General features: G+C 35.4%; 1 protein-coding gene across 1 annotated transcript in view; it reads right to left on the reverse strand.

Moving 5' to 3' along the window:
* LOC122792265 (probable beta-D-xylosidase 5) overlaps window positions 1–22,009 on the reverse strand; it is a 970,913-nt gene that overhangs the window by 418,494 nt on the left and 530,410 nt on the right. Inside the window, exon 9 of the mRNA XM_044060016.1 lies at window positions 20,768–20,992. Within this exon, the coding sequence (XP_043915951.1) occupies window positions 20,768–20,992 (225 nt within the window). The remainder of the gene's footprint in view (window positions 1–20,767; window positions 20,993–22,009) is intronic.

The following is a 22,009-nucleotide window of genomic DNA, read 5'->3' on the forward strand; positions in this document are numbered from 1 at the left end:
ATCTTGCCACTAACCCTGAAGTAAGGGTCATGTGTGCTGACAAGGGGGGGGTTATGATTGTAGTTATGAGCACAGCCCAGTATAATCAAGCCCTTTTGGAGGTTTTAGCTGACGATTCCAATTACATGGAAGTTACCTTTGATTGTATCCAACTAAATACGATACTTTTTGACCTGTTTTGTCAAGAAATTTTGGATCAGGGCACTTATAGCCTTCTGTGTGTTGATCATCCTAGGATGTCCAGATTCTTTGGATTCCCCAAGGTTCACAAGCACAGATATAAACTGCCATTTAGGCCAATAGTATCTGCTGCTTTCCATAAAACTGAACACATTTCTATTTGGTTAGACCACATACTTAATCCTGTCGCACAAAGTTTGCCATATTATCTAAGAGATTATTGGCATCTTTTAGAGTTATTGAGTAACCTATCTTCAGTACACCACACAAATTTTATTTTTGCCTCCATAGATGTAGTCTCTTTATACACATGCATCCAACAGGATCTTGAAATTGAATATGTTACAGACTACTTGACTATGTTTATGCACTTTACTAATGTAAAAATCAATACTGTTTGTTTATTGTTGGAATTGATTTTGATCAATAATTGTTTCACCTTTTTGGGCAATTTTTCAAGCAGGTTTCAGGTGTTGCCATGGAGGCTAGAATCGCCCCTGTATTTGTGAACTTAGTGATAGCAATGTGGGAAGATAGGTTTTTAAAAGTATATGGATTGTCTGGTAACATTTTATTTTATTGTCATTATATAGACAATTTGTATTTCCTTTTAAAATGTAATTGTGACAAATTTAGACAGTTTGTAGATTATCTTAATAGAACTAAAGATTTTTTGAATTTCACTGTCTGTGGTGTAGGTAACTGTCTGAAGTTTCTGGATACTAATTTAGTTTATGATAGTGACACCCAGTCCTTTATAAGTAGAATTTATAGAAAATAAACTTTCATCAATCAATATTTACATAGAGATATCTTGCACCCTTCACACATGAAAAGAAGTGTTGTGAAAGATCAACTGAATAGATTAAGTAGATTAACATCTACTGATTCTATCTTTCTAGAAGAAGTTAATGAATTAAAGAAATTCTTTATGGACTGGGATTACAAAGCTGATTGGCTGTATACCATTGTGGAAGAGGTTTCATTGCTTAGAGAGACTAAAGCTCGTCCAGTTTTCAGCAAGTAGAGTGTTAGCACTGGCTTGGTCAATGGTGGGGGTGCTGGTCGAGGTTTAGCCAATCATGCTGACTTTAAGTTTGATTTTTCCGATTCCCATTTCTAATGAAATGCAGGTGATCAAAATTATTATTTTTGAGAATTGTAAAGTTATACTTGGGAATTCAGATTTGACAGCTGTTTTGGGTATCAGACCTTTATTCACTTTTAAAAGGTCTGCTAACTTGAAGACGATTTTGGAGCAGTAAGTTTCTGTTCAGAATGATTCTGGTAAGGTCACTATTGGCAGGACACTTAGTTGTAGCAGATGTAGACAATGTCGTTTTATGAGTAATTAATCTGTACTGATTTTTACACACTGTAATATCACAGATAATTCTTGTTCCAGATTTTATTGTAATTCGAGGTTTGTTGTTTATGTGGCTTTATGTGATTCATATAATTCGTTCTACATTGGTAAAGTTTGAGGAAGAGAGTGTACGATCACTCATTGGTCTTGAAAAAGAAAGATTTAAATAATGCATAGCCCAAGCATGCAGTTGCTTGAGCAGTGTTTAAGACGTTTTCATTTACAGTTAATGCTTTTGTTATGGTGATACTAAGACACTTTTAGAGTGTCGAGAATCAGCTTGGCAAATTAGACTAAATGCGGATAGGGCTCCAGGGCTCAATAAGTCTATTAAAATTAAGTGTTCTTAATACTGCAAAGGTTTTAGTTGGTTCTTGATCTTTATGACTTAGTTCACTATCAATTAGTTAATTAAGTAACATTGATCCTATTGGTTGCACTGTCACATGATCAGTTATTATTTTGTATTTAAATTTATGGTTCGGTCTTCATTATGTAGTCTGAAGAAGTTCTGTTTTTAATAAAATAACACACACACACATATATATATATATATATATGTATATATATATATATATATATATATATATATATATATATATATATACTTCATGTGACCTAAATTTCATTTGACCTAAAGCTTATTTCACTGATATTGAGCACTGGCAGTCTGTAGAGCACTGTAAGGCAGGTAAAATGTATATACTCTGTTCCCCAATGTAGTGCAATCCCAGAGTTAAAATATATAGTTAGGGGAGTATGGGGGGGCATAGCCCCCCACCTAGTTTGATTATATATTCTGTGGTTTGATTTCATATTGTTCAGTAAAACTGAACTTTGTGTGGGGCTACACCACCCACACACCCCCAACACTATAGTGGGGAACAGGGCATATACCTTTTACTTGCCTTACAGTGTTATACAGACTGCCAGTGCTCCTTGTCAGTGAAATGAGTTTTAGGTCAAATGAAGTTTAGATCATTTGGTCTCAGTCAAATGAATTTCGGTCATATGAAATTTAGGTCATATGAAGTAGACCCATATATATATAAATATATATATATATATATATATATATATATATATATATATATATATATATATATATATATTAATGAATTAAATAAACAAATGAATGCCAAAGGCAGGTGGATTCCAATCTTCTGTGGAGTAACTTCTGCTTGTTTTTGGCAATACAGAGTGCAATGAGAACAGAAAGTATGAATTTCCAAATGCAAATAGAATTATGCTGGTACCTAACATGTACTAAATGATCTGAACTTTTGCTACAACTCTGAAATACTGGACATATAATAATTAATAACTGATCTCTAAATTTTTTGTATTCCTGTCTAACGATGTTCTTTCTCAGTTCAGAAATGAAGAGGTTGCATTGCTTATACTGACAAAAGTCACAGCTCTCCATTAACTCTTAATAAATGAACAAAGTAACTTTAGATAAGGAGAGCTTCCACTGTCAGGGCAATAACCTATGCAGAATGTAGGAGTTTAAAAAATAACAAAGACGCCTCATAAGGAAGTTACTGTAACAGCAGAATTTTATCAATAAAATTCCCAGCAAAACTGTCTTAGCTTGCAATTCACCAATGAGCTACTCATGAGCTATACAATTAATATGTACTATGGACCTTACTGCATTGTGTTGGTAGCCTGTGCCATGAATATATTACACCCAGGTGGCATAGTTGTAGCCTCTGCCCTGAGTGTTACCCACTACTGCCAACGAGAAGGTGTAGGACAGCTGCAGAGTAGTGTTGTAGTCATCTCAGTACAACTGACAATAATGCTTGTTTTGAGACATCTTTCACCCTCAGCATAAAATACTACAGTGCTAAATATCTAGGACTTCCTCATCTCACTTACAATAAAAACATTGTCAAGTGTCCCTCCTTTCGACAATGATATGCAATAATGTTCATTGTTTAGAGTCCCTTCCCTTGTAAGAATAATTGTAGAGCTCTCTGTCAGGATTCAGCCACAGCTGCCCCCTCAGAATATATAAATATCCATGTTTTCCGTATCCATGAGGACCCGTCCTTCTGCTCTGTAATGTACATGACTATATATCACAGAGGTGCTGTACATCACACCTAAACATGGAATGCCAGCGTGATCTATAAAAATAAGTAAAGCATATCAGACTGAAATAATCTTGAGCCAACATAGGATATTTATGTGAAATTTATACAGACCTGGAGGAGACAGGACAACCACATACAGTTATGCTGCTGTGGAGTAAGACAAAAGTAGCACTAAATGACTCAAGAATGACCCTTACCTTTGCAATACCATCATGCCATGATGCACTAAAATATGTCCTCATGGCCAGCTGAGGAAAGAGGCCAGGAAGTATCCGGGTCCACAGCTTAGAGATGTATGTCATATTCAGTTTTGCCATAATAAGTCTACAATGTCGCAGTGTCCGTGTGGAAAATAAATGAAGAATAATATTCATAACAGCAAAAATTATATAATGTGCATAGAGAGCTCCAAAACATGATTGACACTACCACTCCTACAATTGAGAGCCAAGTTTCAAATTCTGGAACATTCATAAACAGAGTGCACTGACAAACTCACTCACAGAGATACTTAGCACATAGATAAATAAGAGTACAGCAGCCACGCCCATTACTTAGATGGTCTGCTACTCTTCTAACGATGTACTACTCATGGTATTCATACTTCTGAGAGTGGCCAGGTAAACTGCCCTCTGTCAATGACAATGACTATAGTATGTTTGTTGCTAACATTTGAATATTGGTTTACCAAAATGAATTCTATAGCCAGCATTACCCCATTAAGCTGTCCATAGAAAAACAACTCTCATAATGGCAAATAATAGAGATACAAGGAAATATTTGTTTGGGAAGAAGGGTTTTCCAGATCTGAACCTGATTGTTAAGTAGTTACTGTCCATCTGTACAAATTACAGATTGTCCATAAGAAACATAATGCTCAAAGACAAGCAGACTCACAAATCTACATGGTACCAAAATGCTTTGGACCAAAAGGTGATGATGACCTTCTTGGTACTGACAAAAGACCTGGGGCAGTGCATCACAGATACCTTGGCAATTAAGGAAGCAGAGCTACGAAATACCTACTATTTGGCTGTGAACTGGATTCACTGGACACAACAACATATGGACAAATCTAGGAGGCCAAACAACTGAAGATGGTCTCTTGGGGGTGTCTATTAGAAGCTTCTTTATGAAACACGTTTAGCTTCTACTTTCAAGAAGAATTCAGCAATGTACCAAGTGAGACCATAGACAGTCAAAATGAATTATATTGAGGTGGCATCAAGGAGATGAGGCCAAAGGGTGGTTAGTGCCTCACAGGGGTAGTAACCTTATGAAAACCAGAGATAAGGGAAGTTATCAATATCAGAAGCTATTCATTTGTCAGGTCAACTCCCTATATTCAAGTAAATCTATCCGGGGACCTCCCCTTGGATTTTTTTCAGTTTTTTCTAATATCATAAAAAGAAAAAAATGTGTAGGGTAATTCTAAATGTATTTGTATAAAGCATTTTTTACAGTTCTTATGCTTAATATCATACATATATACATTTTCAAAAACATACCCCATTATACTGACAAGCATATTTTGAAACCTTTTACCCAACTGTGTAAAGAATCATGGGACATTTTAAGTAAACTGAATGTATATTACCAGCCAGGACTTAATGAATCCATATCTATACCTAGTATTTTCAAACATAAATCATATGCTACTTGATGGCTGTGATGTTGTTTTTCATGTATTAACATGATGAGTGGATGATGACAGAAATTCATTTTCCTTCACTCTGATGTGATTTACTAGTTGGTAGTACTGTTCATTAGTGACAATGTTTTTTTAAGAGAGCATAGCTTATTTACCTTTTTAACAAAAGTACAGTTCTTATTGGATTAATTAAATGTATCTGATGAAGTTCGTTTTTAAAGGCTTGTTTCAGTGTGCTGTTTTTGTTCTGATGAAGAACTGTGATTAGAGGGATGAAAGTGTTTAACATTGGATAGTAACAAGTTTTTTTACTTGTTTGTGCCGCTTGTTGTTTTGGTGATAGCTTCTGTATGGTATTACTAATGGAAAAGGAAAAATGGCAAGATTGTGTGGCTTTTGATCAGGACAAATTGGAGAGATGGATTATTTTGTATTTGGAAGCGATTAAAACTGGAAATATTCAGATATTTTGTTAGTGGTACAGCAGGAATGATGAGGCAACTGAGATATATATTGGTGAGAATTGAGACTTACAGAGTAAAAACAGTGGATTTCATTCTTGGTCTGGAGTCCAGAAGCATTTGTAAGATTTAAGATAAGTGAATCTGTTCAATAATCATTATAGTTCACATACTCAGTAATAAAGCCTACAATTTTTAGAACTGATGATGTTGAATAAGAGCACTATAGCTACAAATATTTTATCTGTGACAATCAGCATCAAATTACCTAGTGTATGTATGATATGAGGCTTTTGCTGATTTGACAGAAATACTGGGAGCTATTCGTAAGTACGATTTTAAAGGATTCGGTGGGAAAGGGGGCAACGTTAGAGAATAATGAAAAGTCAAAGCTTTCTACTTTAAATATGTTGATTATGTTTAGGTGATCAGTTTGGCATTACAATTTAGTGACTTTTGTAGGTCATAAGATGCGGGAAGATAATGTTGCACACAGTATGGCCAAACAAGCTACATGAAGTAATGACAGAGTGCCTATATACTGATTATCAGTAGTTTGCAAATTTGTTGGGCTAAAGGTTTAAAAATATTTTCACTAAAGTACTGCTATTATATAAAGAATATTTTATTAAACGGACAATGGTTATTAACTTGCAGGAAGTTGGATGAAAAGAGGCAGTAGGAGGCACCCATACTTTTTTCTAAGAGAACAGCTTGAATAGGAGTAACTACAAGTTAATGCAACTTCATTCTGAGGGATTTTTACAGGCAAAATAATTGATTTACTGTGTACATTAGTTGATGATTAAAGTTTAAATGGAAATTATGGTGAGAAGAGAAATGGATTATGGAGACTGGGATAAGTTCTCACTTCCTTCTGATCCTGATAGAAGTGAATAATATGCATATCTTCAGTGTTTTATAATAATGAAATGATTCCATGATAACTACATTGGCAATAACATGAAGTACTTTTGAAGGCCTTACTGAGGAAAAAAATATTATGACTTCCTCTGGGTAGTTTAAGAGCCAATTGCTAAATTAAGCCAGGTCATGCCATGTTTTAGTTAAACTAGTATAATGTAAATATTATTACGCTTTATGCTTTCACTATATGTGGTGGAGTAAACAGAAAAAATAACTTGTGGTACCCAGATGATTTGTTTTGAGTTATTAATGAATAACTGTTCAGGCAAGATTTTGTCTATTTAGATGGGTGAATTAACTGTTGCTCTCTTCATGAATAATGTTTCTTCGGTTTATATTTCAAACTATTTAACTGAATTTGCCGGATATTGATGGATCACTGAATTCAATGCTACAAGACCTCCAGTTTTGAATAAGAGATATTCTATCAAACCTGTGTTAAATGCACATTTTAAATCATTAAATTGCATGCTGTGTTTTGGATATGTTCAGAATATGTTTTAAGATAATGTATTTCTTATTATACAGTTTGAATTTTGAGATATTCTCTTTATTGATATGAGCAGTATATATCATGACTCTGATCTGTGTTTTTATTGTCACATAATATGGGTTTTAAAAAGTTGTGTGTTATGCAATTTTTTAGAAAACCTGAAGAAATGCATCAAGCCTTTGTTTTTAAACATATTGTGAATGAAATGTCATTTCTATGTGATTCCCAGTTTTTCTTTTTATATAGTTTCATATTCAAACTGTGATTTATCCAGAAACCTGTGGGGATTGTTTGTGTAATAAGATGGATATCCTTCAATACAGATTCCCTTTGTGGTATGAAGAAGGGATATTAAGCACATAGGAACATATATAGTAGTCATGCTCAAGTTTAAAAAGTTTTAATAAGGATTTAAAAAATCTATGTCTGCCACATTCCAAGAAGAAATAAAACTGACTAAAATGTTGTTATTAGGGTATGAAAATGATTCTGCACTAAGAATTAATACACAGGAAAGTTTACTGACATGGTATGTTTTCATAATTAGATACAACCGGTTACTGATAAAACTAGGAATAATAATGTATTGGATTTAATGCTGTTTAATTATACAAATTTGATATGAAATATAAATATAGGTATGCTTTTAGGTTTGTTAGACCATATTTCTAAGTTTTGACATCGGGTTTATAAAGCATTTTGCTGTAAGGAAAACAATATATAATAACAGCAATGTTAATTACAGTCTTATCAGAAATTACAATAAAGTAAGAGACTGGACTGTAGTCATCACATGAAAAAATATTAATATAATGCCTTAGAGAAAATATTAACTGATGACATTAAGTCTACCATTACTACAAACAAATCACAGAAATTATTTTTGTAGAATAAGTCTTTGATAAGACTTCATAGGAAAAAGAAGAGGAGATTTCTAAGGTATTGATGTCCAACAAAATATAACAATTTGAATAAAATAGCTAACCCTTTCAACCCAAATTTAGACAGAGAAAATTGATTTTGAAATCAAGTCAGCTACTTCTGGTAATAAAAAGATGCATTACAAGTATATTAACTCTCACAAGAAGCCATCTAATCTAGTCATGACAGTTGAACTAAATGGCTTTATATTATGAGCGTCTTTGGACATAGCTAATGCATTTAACAAGCGTTTATCTGATATAACCATGGATAAAGGAAAAGATCTTCCTTTAATATGTTAAGTACACGTGAGGTTTCCTGTTCTGAGATAACTTTAGCGAGCACTGGGAAAGCTCTAGATAAGCTCCAGAATAAACATCTGCAGGAGCAGATGGTAGTTCTTCAATTATGTTAAAAGAAATAAAGGATGATTTAGTAATTTCTCTTTTTTATATATTTAACTCCTTGCTCGGGACTTGTACTGCCTCTAGGATATGGAAATTATCAGTAGCAACTCTTTTACATAAGAAAAAACAACTGATTTAAACAACTTCTGTCCAATTAGTTTGACATCTATATTGGGGAGGTATTATGAAAGGTGTCTAGCTGAACTTATTGTACAGGATGGAATGACAAAAACTTGATTTGTATCAACATTGTTTTACTGCTGGTATATCTACCCAAACACATTTATTTGAATTTTAGGATCATGCCACTAATGTAGTAGATCATGGAATGTCTGCTGTTGTTGTATATTTGGACTTAGCTAATGCTTTTGACATTCTGCCACATATTTCAATCTTTGAAACTCTTACAAAAGTCAATATGAATCCATATTTAATGAATTGGATTATGGAATGTTTGCTTGATAAGAAACAAGTAGTGACAGTCTCTGGATAAAGTTTATTTTCTTCTTATGTACTATAAACACCCCTCATGGTTCTGTGTTAGGCCAGTTATTATTTAATATCCTATTTGCCTCTTTTCCTGTCATAAAACTAAGATGGCTAAAGAAATATGTTGATGGCTGTAATTTAGGTTTAATCGTCACTTCTACAAATAATTACAGCAACCTAAATAAATGCATGTGAAGTTTAAGGGATGGTAGGAATTGATCAATTTATGTAATGCTGAATTGATAATAAATATGCAAAAGAATACATGTTATGTATAATGTTTGCAACTGGGAATATGGTAATATGGTTTGTTTTCTTTTATCTGAATGTTTGTTTGCTTACATCTTAAGTGATAATTCAAGTAAGGTATTAAAAATAAAATAAATAAATAAACTTATGAACATAAGACTGGTTGTGTACTAAGTTAAATTAAGCTATATTATTTTATCTGTATGAGTTACCAAGACAAATATAACATGAAGATAGATATACATTTTTAATTCCAGCAGTTAAAGGGGGATTCAAGTAATTAATTAATTGAATATTATGAAGAGCTCATACTGCAAAGAAAAAAATAAGGACAAATATGTGTCAAAATGATTACCTTGAATGTCTGAGGCATGATTTAAGCTAATTTGACTGGACTGTAATACAATGGAGACACTTTACATTGGTTAACTACTGACTGATTACCTTCTATTTGAAAAAAATAATAATTTTTAATGCCCTGTATGTTATATAAGTAGAACTTAGTATAAAGGCCCAGGTATTTGTTTCTATCTGTTTAAATGATGGTTTATATGTTTGTTGATTTTTTTCAATTAACAAATTGTGCAAAAAGTAGGTGCTTATAAGTATGCAGCTAAGCATTCAGCAATATTAGTGCTCAAATTTACAAACTATAAGTTAAATTATCCTGTTAGTTAAGCTGACTGACATTCTCTGTTCTGGAATAAACTCACAAGTACGGCTGGTGCACCAGGCCAAAAAACAATGTGTATGTCCAAAAAACCACCAGCACCAAAAGTGAATAATTCCAAAGGAGTTTTGTTGTGGCACCCCAAAATGCCTTCTTCAGTGACAAATACAAAATACACCATTGTACAATCCTTTATATAGAGCTATTCAATTAATTAATTAATTAAGGACACATCCCCTCAATAAGTTTTATGAATGGTCATTAAGACCTGGGGAAAATAAGCCACCCAGTTTAATGATTCAACTCTTTTCTTTTTTATTAAGTAGATCGTGCCATCCCAACTTATTGGATCTATCCCCCTGAATTTTATCAATGACTATAAAACTAAATCTGACAGACTGATGTTTAATTGTATGTCTATACAGAGCATTAGAAAGCTTGTGTTTCCTAACTTCACTAAAATGTTCAGACATCCTCATTCTCAAAGTACGTGAGATCTGGCCAACATAAAAAGCTGAGCAAAAACAAGTGGCCATATAAACAAGCCAATCCATATTACAATTGGCAAAAAACTTGATGTCATAAACTTGACTGGTGTTTTTGCTAGTGAACTGTTTAGATTTCAACGTATGTTTACAAAATGTACAATGGCCATATGGAAATGATCCAATTAGTTTATCCCTAGTCATGGTCATTTGTTGTTGATGAATTTCACCCAGATGTTTATAATGATTGAAATATGAGCCTAATGTTCATCACCTGCGATAAGAGAACTGACACCAAGAACTAAGTATCCTATTTAGGTCATCATGAGCTAATAATATATTCCAATTCTGATTAATGGTTTCCCTTATCATATCGATATTCCTACCATATGTTGTAACAAATCTGATAACATCATTGTTGGAACTAATATTCTGTAGATATTCCAATAAGTTAGATCTATTCTGAGTGGATGCCCAATTCTTAGAAATAATATCACTATCCTTGTACCCCCTTACTTGAAATCTATGAACTAAATCCTGTTAGTAAACATCATATCTATCCGGGGTGGAACAAATTTGTTTAATCAGTAAAAACTGGGACTTCAGGATGTTCTTGACTATATGTCTAGGATGCAAACTAGTAGTGTGCAAAACATTGTTGCATTGGGGATACTTATGAAATACATATGATTCTAGGGTATGATCCCTATTTCTGCTAACTGTGACATCCAAAAAATTAATTTGGGTAATGTCACAATTTAATGTAAGTTCAATGCTCCATTTGTTATAATTTAAATATTGGATAAACTCCAATAAATAATGTTTATCGCACGCCACACCATCCAGCAATTGTCAAGGTATCTTCTCCAGATGTCAATTTCCTCCATGTAGATATTATGACTAATGTCATAAATTAGATGTTCCTCAAGGAATCCCATTAATAGATTGACATAAATGGGGGCAAAGGATGCACCCATAGTCGTGCCTTGTATCTGCCAATAACACTTATTCTGATAGTAAAAAACATTTTTGGATAAGACATGCTTTGCCATACAAATCAACAGAGTATTGAACCCCAGTGGATATATACTGGCCCTATCTAGCCAATAGTGTAACGCTTGTAATCCAGCCCAGTGCAGCATATTGGTGTACAAAGAAGTCACATCCAATGTACACATCAACCAGTTTGGATCCAACTGTGTATCAGCTATTATTTTTTAAAATTGTGTGGTGTCCTGCATTCGAGACCAAATCAATCCCAATAAGGCTTCAGATGGAATAAGATAAGCTGACAATGGCTCAGTAAGTGAGCCTATTCCTGAAACTATTGGTCTCACAGGTGGTCTATCTAAATTTTTATGGATCTTCGGTAAAAGATACAGATACTGTTTAGATGGATCATTAACCACTAATTGATTGGCCATGGAATCAGTAATAATTCCTTCATCTGCTGCTTGTTGTATAAAATTGTCAATCCCCTTCTTAAACCTAACAGTGGGGTCAAGTGGCATGTGCATATAATATCTGGTATCCTTTAACTGCCTATAGGCCTCCGAATTATATGTTGAAATATCCATGACCACTACTGTCCCACTCTTATCTGGTGCTACAATCACTTTGTTGTTCTGTCATTTTTTCAGAGCTTGTTGCTCTGCCAGGGATAAATTATAGTTCAATATTCTAGATTGATCCATCCTAAAATGTAAATCTTTGAGTACAAAATCCCTAAACACAGAAACATGTTTGTCCATAGGGGGCATAAATGTTGATTTCTGAAATCTAAATTCAGTAGCTCTTTGAGATGTATCCTGAGTACCAAAAAATAGTCTTAAATTCAACATACGACAGAATTTCTCAACATATTAACAATTTTATCTTCCTCTACAAAGAAACCAGGAACATAGTTTAATCCTTTATTTAGCAATTGTTTTTCAACATCTGTTAAGTCTATATGGGAAATATTATGAACATTACACACATCTATTGTTGTGTGATCAGTACTCAAAGCAGTGTTTCTACATTGCGTATTGCGCTTATGCTTTCTTCCACCCCTATGCTGACCATGCCTAAAGGGGGTTCCCTATTGCATTGCTTTTTGGAAATGGGTAACTCCTGAGTGTGTTCAAGGTCTATAGCTGATGAATCTTCCCCTGAAGTACTATTGTAACCAGTTTTAAGCTTTTTTAAAATGGATCTATGTCTTTTCCTCTTATGTTTAAGTGTGAAATTATCCACATTGGAAAATTTAACACTCCTTTTTGGCCCAAAGGGCCTTCCCTGCTGGTAGTCACCCATGTCCCTATTAAATTTAGACATTTTCTTATCTTTCAATTGTTTCTCCAAGGATAACAAGTCCTTGGTTAGTTGGTTAAAACAGGTAGTGTAAAACGTTTCACCTTCAAAAGCCTTCACTTCTTCACAAAGGAGCTTAACTTCAGGAATATTAGACTCAATCATTCATTCATAATAGGTTACTAAGATGTTAACAAACCTCATAGAGGGACTCTGCTGTGCCTTGGCCCAATCCCCAGCTAAGGTATCATCTATTATTCCAACCAGTGGTTGTAGCTGTATTCTAAATCCCCAGGGTGTTATGTTTTTCACCTGATAGGCTTTAAATAATTTTTAAATGCCATACATTGCTACGGAGAGTTCTCATGCTTTTGAAAAGTTTGTTAAAAGATAACTGGCACATATGGGCCGGGTTATTAACATTAGAGTCCATTAAACTCTCCCTCATGTCCCCCACTCCAAATGCCTGTAAGTCATTTCTATCCACAGATAGACCCAGTAAGATAGTTATTAGATGCATCCTGAAATGTTCCTCGTATACAGTATAATGAATGCCTAGACCATGTTATAAACAATTAAATGGAAAACTTAACTTAAACAAATGTAAATATATTGACAAACCACCTGAATATTATATTGACTAGTTGAAATTGTGTCTCATAGATGCAATATACACAAACCAAATGTACTTAAACATATTCTCAATATGTCCATGACAAAAAGTTTTTTTTCAAAAATTTTAACTACATCACCCTTGTAAATGTCATTTGTAAAACACAGTTATAAATGTATATGCACTATCCCAAACAGGGGTCATGAGGGTCATAAAAAATTTTTGATTTAAATACAGAACTCCACTCCGCCCAAAGACTCAAGACCAAAACAAAAATTCTGTATGTGAAAGTACCTTAAATAGACCAAGTCAAAAGAAGGTAAATCTGAATTTTTATGTCCATATGTTAAAAGTCCACACTTTGCATAATGCACCATCTTCCGATAACTAAACCCTTCATAAATGAAACATTCTCTGTTCCCCATATTAGCTACTCATCTCTTCCTTCCATAGTTCCTGCCTCTTCCTGGTACTGCCTGACAGGAAAGAAAGGAACTGGGAAATACTAGCTAATAGCAGTATTTACCAGCATTACCCCCACCCCAAGGATGTCTTTGTCATTCTAGAACACAGAGGCATGAAGCAGAACAAAGACCACAGCATCACATATACTGATTAGAGCACTAAGGGGACTTTCCTTAACACATATCTTCTCTCCAGTATGCTGATGTACCTGCATATTAGGCTGGGTGGACAGTGAGGTGCAGTTTGTGAGGATGTTCCAGCCTCAGTCCCTAGAACAGCTATACTTCTTTAACCATCTAAACACTCAGTCTAGCAACTCATTGAGCCCCAGCCTCCACTGCGACACAATGATAGATCCACCAACAGAATGCCCCTTCCTTCCCAGGATGGGCACTTCAGTCGTTATGCTGCTTCCATCAGGTGTCCAAGTTGCTACTTGATCCCACTAGTCTGGGCTGCAGACAGGTCTGTATTCCTTCTACACCACCAGCCTAGCTTTATTTAAATTCTTTGACTCTATGAGCCCAAAGTATTATACTATTTGCCAATAAGTTGAATGCAATAAATGTGTTTTTTAAGGGTACTGGAAACCATTATCGAATAAAGTATCTTCCAAGTTTCTACATTAATCTTGCTGGAATATGGAGTTTGCTTTTCTTAAAAAGCAACATAAAGTAAATAAAGCTTTATTTTAATCAGTTAAATTAAAATATTTTTTACACAATAAATTCAACAAAATGAAAACTGTAATATCACAAGCAAAAATGTTCAATTCACCTTGACAGTAAAGGAGTACCAATATGGAAGATTTGACTTAGAATACATCAGTCATTCATATAGCATAGCATAGTTAAAAGGATATATTTTGCTTTACTTTCCTGCTAGGAACAGTTGTAATTATTTTAAGATATTACAAATTTGGTAATAGCTTATGAATTATGCCACAAACATAATTTAAAACAGATTGCAAGTGCTTTTTATAACCAAAAATGTAACTGCAGGTATTCAATGCCATTAAAAACAATCATATTCAGTTTTTTATGGTTACTTCCATATAACCTCAAATACTAAATCATGTATATTTGTACAAGCACCTTTAGGACAGTATGTGCACTAAGCACAGTTCCTATGAGATATCACTATTTCCAAAAGATTGCATTTGTTAACTGAGTGATCCTGTTGATGTAAATAGTTTCCTGAAGTTCTTATGCTTAGATAAGTACCTACAGTTATACTACCTTGACAGTGTTATGTACAGTGAATACTTCCATAAGGTTAAAGTGTTTATAAAAGCACCTGTGATTATGATTTAGTAAAGCACCTGTGATTATGATTTAGTACATCTTGGATACTTCCACGGTGGTGCAGCGGTAGCATTGGTGCCTCACAGCAAGAGATTCTCCCGTTCAATTCTCCGCTGGAGTGCGGGGATTGCCTTCTGTGGGGAGTCTGCATGTCCTCCCCGTGGTTGGGTGGGCATTCGAAAGACATGCGTAAATGGGCGTGCCTTTGTTGAAAGCTGAACGTCGAGCTGGCACCTCAGAGTTCGTGAAAATCTACTGCCAATCATTAGCAGACTGGAGTTCTGCTGTGACAACCCCTAATCGGGAAAAGCCAAAAGACAACGACAGCATCTTGGATACTTTTGTAGGGTAGGCTCTACAAAAGATAAAGATTTCTGTTTAAAAATCTCTTGGAAAACCTGTTAGAACAGCCTAGTTTTCACCAGAAGTGGGGATTTGGGTAACTAACGTATCATGTAGCACTTAGCTTATTTCACACATATGACCAGAACAAGGAATCAAAGTGCTGGAAGTTTGCTGTCTGTGAATAACACTTATTCTAATGGCCACCAATGGGATAACCACAGCCCTGGAAAACATCCACTGTTGAAATGATTCTATTTTGTTACCTGATTTAAACAGACAATCTTTTCCTTATCCCAACACCAGATTCAACCTCCCTTTAAATGACTATCTAAAGAATGTCTGGATAAAACTCAATCTCTAAATGTTATATAATTATCTGGTTCAGGTGTGATTCATTTACTATTGAAGATTTTATCTAACAGGGTGTATAAATTGCTTACCACACACGTTTAGTGTACAATATAGTGCTCTGCTTAGAGAACTAAGTCATCAAGACTTAAATGTTTAATATTCCTACAACTGTGAAGGTGAGTACTACAGTCATTATCAGGGCCAGCCTTGGGTCAACTGAACCCATTTAGCTCAGTACTGGCTCCCTCTGACAGGGGCCCAACACCAGTGTACAAAATTTGCAATGTCTTATGCAACCCATGCGAGCTGCCTGAGAGATGATACAGCAAAGTGTAAAGACTTTTCTACATGTAGCCTTACTCATTAATGGAGCAGACTACATTTCCTGTCATGCATTGCAGTAGCAGCTAGTTTAGTAATTTTAATACTGCAGCTACACACTACTTTCACAGCTGAAAGATTTAGCTGGTTCTGCTCTCATAAATAGTAAGTTGTTGTTGTTGACTTATTAATGGGTTTTTTATCCCAAAGCTGTGGTCATATTAACCATCTGGTTTTGTGTATCAATCTTGTTACTGTCTCAGACAATATTGTCAAATGTACTTTTTTTTATTTTGCTTTTCTTGCTAACAAAATGATAATGCTTTTAATGAATACAGTTTAAAAAAGAACTGTGGGATTCCTAGCCTCAGCCAGTGCGATTACAAGCATTAACAAGGACAAGAAAAAAATGAACAGATACTGTGATGCGAGGTAACTTCTGATATCCAAGATGTGTGACACAATGTTATCAGCTCTACAGTGTGGCAGAGAAACACTTACTATAATATAAGATGGAGCTAAACTAGCCCAGACAAGTGAAACACAGTGTGTGTGTGTGTGTGTGTGTGTGTGTGTGTGTGTGTGTGTGTGTGTGTGTGTGTGTGTGTGTGTGTGTGTGTGTGTGTGTGAGTGTGTGTGTGTTTGTGTCTGTGTGTGCTGAGTGGCAGGAGTAAAACTGGTTAAAAAAATATTCTACTTGGCTGAATCGTTAATGAACTGCAAAGGTACTATAGTTTAGAATCTCACAGAAAATAGGGGGAGAGCAAGGAAAAACCTAAGGCTACAAAACGGAAGGACTCATTCGTGGAAGAATATTGGAAGTATATTACAGAAAACTGAATAAATTGTCTACACTTTGCATGTTCTCCCTACATCCATATGGGTTTCCTTTGGGCACTCTGATTTCATCTTATCTGCCAATACATGCTGTTTAATGGCTAATCTAAATTATTCCTGTATATAATCTTTGCTGTTGACAATGGAGACTGGGAAAAGACTGGAAATGATTAACAGACATTAGTCTATTTACCCAGCAAAACCATAATTAAATAAAAAAACAAATATCCAATGCACACAGAGAAGGTTGCTAGCTGTATAAAGGGAACGTAAAGCCAACAAAGCAAAATAATCAAACCACAGAATAAAAACGACCAATGTTCCAACCATAAGCAGAAAGCAGTTCCAATCAATTTTTTCAGAAGGTAGCTTTTATTCTTTCCAGACAGCATAAAATTTTATGCTGTCTGGAAAGAATACAATTGATTGGAACTGCTTTCTGCTTATGGTTGGAACGTTGGTCGTTTTATTCTGTGGTTTGATAATTAAATAAAACTAAACTTTCAGAAGTAATTGGAACTATGTTGGTGTATAAGCAATGCTGCTTGTACCTGAGACACTTGATATTATTATTAGCATTTTGACAAATTTCAAGAGGTTTATGTGGTTTTAAGGAAGCACACTAGCTGAGACAAGATGTGAGAATGACCTAGACAAGGGACCAAATGTTCAGAGCAGGTGCAGGAGATGAATGAACACCCATGAAGGAAGAAAGGGACAAAATGAAATGAGTATTTATAATGTAGGTTAGCCACTCTTCATGCTCTTCCAGCCATAGTAATGGGGTATTCTGTGATAGTAATGGGGTATTCTGTGGGTGATGTTTGCATGCTTTTGTGATTGTGTGGGTTTTCTTAAGGTAACAGTGCTTATTCTTACATACCAAACACACGAGGATTGGACTAATTAGCTTCTACAAATCTGTAACTAGAATTATATTGTGGATGATTTCTCCCTACATCTCCATGTATATAGTCTGCCTTAATAGAATTAACCTGAATAAAAAAAATGAAACAATTAAATGAAGCTCTGCATATGACAGTCCACACAGATGGTCTGGAAGTATCCCAGCAGATCTCAGTTTTGGCAAAATAAAGCAGATAGTCTCCTGGGTTTACACAACCTGTTTAGACAGCATGTGGGCATATTAGATATTAACCTGAAAGATGCACGTAAGCAGGGAGATGGACACCTAATTAAGCTATCTATTCCAGTCACCCTGATAGTAATATTAAAGTAATGATAAAATGAGAGCTCCCTAAAGCAGTTATTCAGTTAATGCAAGATAACGATATATGCGCTGAAAATGAACAATACACTGCACACGCACAAGACTGCTCTTGAATAATATCAGCTTACCTGTTATATCACCTAACTTTATATATACATATTTTTTCTTTCAGTGGTTATAAGGCCCTCTTCAACTCCTTTATATCACATTCGAACTTGCTCTTAATTGAAGCAACTTCAAAACTGACAAGCTATTTCCCAAACATCCTCATTTTTGTCATAGTTAAAGGCATATGGGCTAGAAAGGACATATGGGTCTCAGGCATGGGTAGATGGGTGACCTTTATTGTTTATTTCCTGTTATAACATGGTAGTTTAGTGAGTCATTATTGACATTTTTCTAGCCATGACACAAGTTACATACATCAAAACCCCACTTGTGATTACTTTATCAGCAAACAATGAAGTTCACTTAAATAACCAGTAAATGAGAGATCAGAAAGACTGCTTAAAGTTCTAAAATTATGAAACTCACAAAATAAGCATTTTATCAGGAACATAACCCCCACCCCCACACCCTTCATGAAGGGAGTTGCATCTCCCATCTCTGCCACTTATGCATACTAACAATCAGCTCACACAAGCATGGAGAAAGGGAAACAGATAGTACCATGTCATATCAGCTATTTCCTCTTCTCAATACTTGTATGTTCTACTACTTGACAATAAGCACATGAAACGAGGACTTAAGAAAACTGACAGTAACTAGCAAACAAGGCATTTAGTCTATAGGACCTGATCAGTATGAAATTACCGATAAGGGCTGCAATCAGATGTTCAGTTCACAAATACGGCTAAGATCTAGTTCCACTGGTGGCCACAATAGTTTTGCAGGGGTTACTTGACTGTTGTCATATCAACACTACTCCTTGATTTTACAACAGTATCGAGCAATACCCCAACTAATGTGACACAGTTGCCAAGTCAAGGGATAGTCATGTGGCAGTGCTTATTCAGGGATGGAGGATGAAGGATGGTGCCCCTTACATACCCATTCTGAGTGACCGGTGATCATGTGTTCTAAAAGGGTGTGACTTCCACTACTGCAATTTGGACTCAGAAAGTAAAAACCTACTTGACTGAGGCCATAGTCCAAAAGCTAAGTTATAGGCAAGGCCTAGTTAGCAAACAGATTGATAATAATGACCCTGAGGATCACCACATGTGCGTGTCGGCATGTGGAACCACTTCTTTTAATCAAACTTTCATTTTTAGGGTGTCAGTAGGAGATATACAAAGTAAGTCACTATTTCCATATTGTCATGCTGCCTCTGACCCTGATATATGCTACTTGGGCAGATGGGTCCTGTTTCAGCAGTGACCAAGGAGGTGGTAGTTAAGTAACTCACTTGCCCTGATCATCATACCTCCACTATATATGCACTCAGTCTGTCACTTGACTGGGAGAACAGAGAATGTGAGGTTTTTGTCATGTCTTGGAAATGGCCATATTGCTTGGCGTGAACAAAGTAAACCAGGGGGAACAAGTTTATCAAGCTCACTGACCATACTCACAGTACTCAGTACTCATATCCCCAGTGCCTAGCCTACAGCCATCCAAGGGTTAATTTTAATACCCCCACCCCCTCACAGCTGGAACCAGGAGAAGGAAGTTTGGGTTTGCATACAAAGTGACTGATCAGCCATATTGTGTAAGTAGCGGGATAAATATAATTGGGAGGTTGCGAGGGACAAAATCTAATTAACAACTAGATGTATGACTAGACTGGTGGTCTCAAGCTGATAAATGTTCTCCTCTTGCTACATTTGTAATGGCAAAATGTTAAAACAGTTCCATACTGACTTTTCAGATGTTTAGCCAATAGAACATTGTATGAAAAAACACACTCAGCAGTGAAACAGTACATGGCAGGCGAAGGAAAAAGGTCAGACTTTTTACAGAACAGCTGGGCATTAAATGGTCAACATGCAATGCTCAGTACATGGTTATGATCCCCTGTCAAAGCAACTAAACAGTGGGCCTACTGCTAGAGGTTAGGCAAAAGTTGGCGCAGACAGCTTAGTCTTTCATTCAGCTTTATGTCTTTCACAAAGGAAACATACACAAATTAACAGCAGTAGCTAACATATGTAGGCAGGTCTTTCAGAATCTGGCAGTGATTACTTAAAAGAGTACAGTTCAAAAGTATCCCTTATTTAAATCTTATATATCTTGTGAAAAGGGTAGGCACACTGTGTTGTTACTAAATTAATGCTCTGTACTCAACACAGCAGAGATAAGCACCAGTATACGTGACCAAGAGACTGCAGCAATTGCACTATATAACACACTAAAACAGATTTAGAAAGACCAGATTATCTATTATAAAAGCTAGGCTGTGCACGTGGGTGCAAAGTATAACATGTAAACACACAGAGGTAAAAGAGCAATAAAGCATGACAGCAATATTTCCAATAAAAAGACTGCAAACCTAAACCTATTACATGATGCAATATTAAAACATTAAGTATCTTGTCGTACAATTGCTTCATCTGAAAACAAATAACATTTAGTAAATGGAAACAGTTGTTCATTGCTCTAACTTACAGCAACAGTTTTTCCAGTGATGTACTTTCGACTGATGGGTAGGGTTTGTTGAAGATTCTTCAGAAGAACAAAGCTCTGGATTGCAGCTTGTAAGGAGAGATTTCTGTGTTCATCATTCTGTACTACATCCATTCCAAGGGCACGGTAGGGATTCATTTCAGGGGGGTCAAACTCCCCCAGTCGCATTCGAGTGTAGAATAATGGACGCACTCGATTTTTCACCATCTAAGTGGCAGAAGGCAACATAATTAGTTCCATCGTGTTCTTTAACCTTAATTAAAAACTTGCCATTGTATATTTTTAGCCTGTTTCCTTTCTATGTCCACTAATCATTAAAGAATATTAAGAATAATTATGTGTCCCTCATTAGTAATTTCCAGGTAATCATAAATAAATAGAAGTCTTATTCCTCCATACTGAACACATGACTAGAATGTTCATCTGTGCAAAACTCATTTCTAGTTAGGCCCACAATAAGACATGTGATCAATAATACCAGAAAGGAGGGTTAGCTCTGTTTAATGTGATGCCACCTAGGAATATGTTAAGGTCCAGCACCACATATACGTAAGTTCCAAGCCACACATTATCCTTGGAATAGTCAGTATTCACCATTCACCATTTCATCAGAAAAATAATACAAGTGATTTAATTGTTAACAGATTAATTTAAATTTAATTCTGCTCTGTAATTAAATATGTTTCGCTGTTGACTAAGACAGAGGCATTTTGCCCTTGTGGAGCATTGATAAATGAAATACAGGCTAGCTGCTGTTTATATTCTCCATTGACATACATCCTTTAAACTGACAGTTGGCATCCTCCAATTATTAGCTGAACTCTAAAGGAAACAAGAACAGATAATATTCATATCATTTGACTTACATTTTTAAAATCTAAATAAAAACTCCAGCCAAGCTAGAACTTCCACTGAGTGACCTCTCAAACCACTTGAATCAGAGGCACATGGGATATATGCAAATAACCCTTATGAACATCAGGTGTATCAGCTACATGGCAATTCTGAATGCCCATGACTTTTTTCTTTTTAAGGTGTTTCAATGGACAATTTCAGGCCAATAAAGCCAAACCCCACTAGCTGTGGATATGCATATTTCGCCCTTGTTATGACCTCATTAGCACAGCACAAGCAGAATGTTTGACTAAGCATAAGAAATATCAGTGGAAGTTCAAGCTTGGCTGGAGTTTTCATTTAGTTTTTACTAATTGTTTTTTCTGTGTG

This window comes from Protopterus annectens, chromosome 1.part2 (assembly GCF_019279795.1).
Source record: "Protopterus annectens isolate FY-2018-M chromosome 1.part2, PAN1.0, whole genome shotgun sequence".
NCBI lineage: Eukaryota > Metazoa > Chordata > Ceratodontiformes > Protopteridae > Protopterus > Protopterus annectens.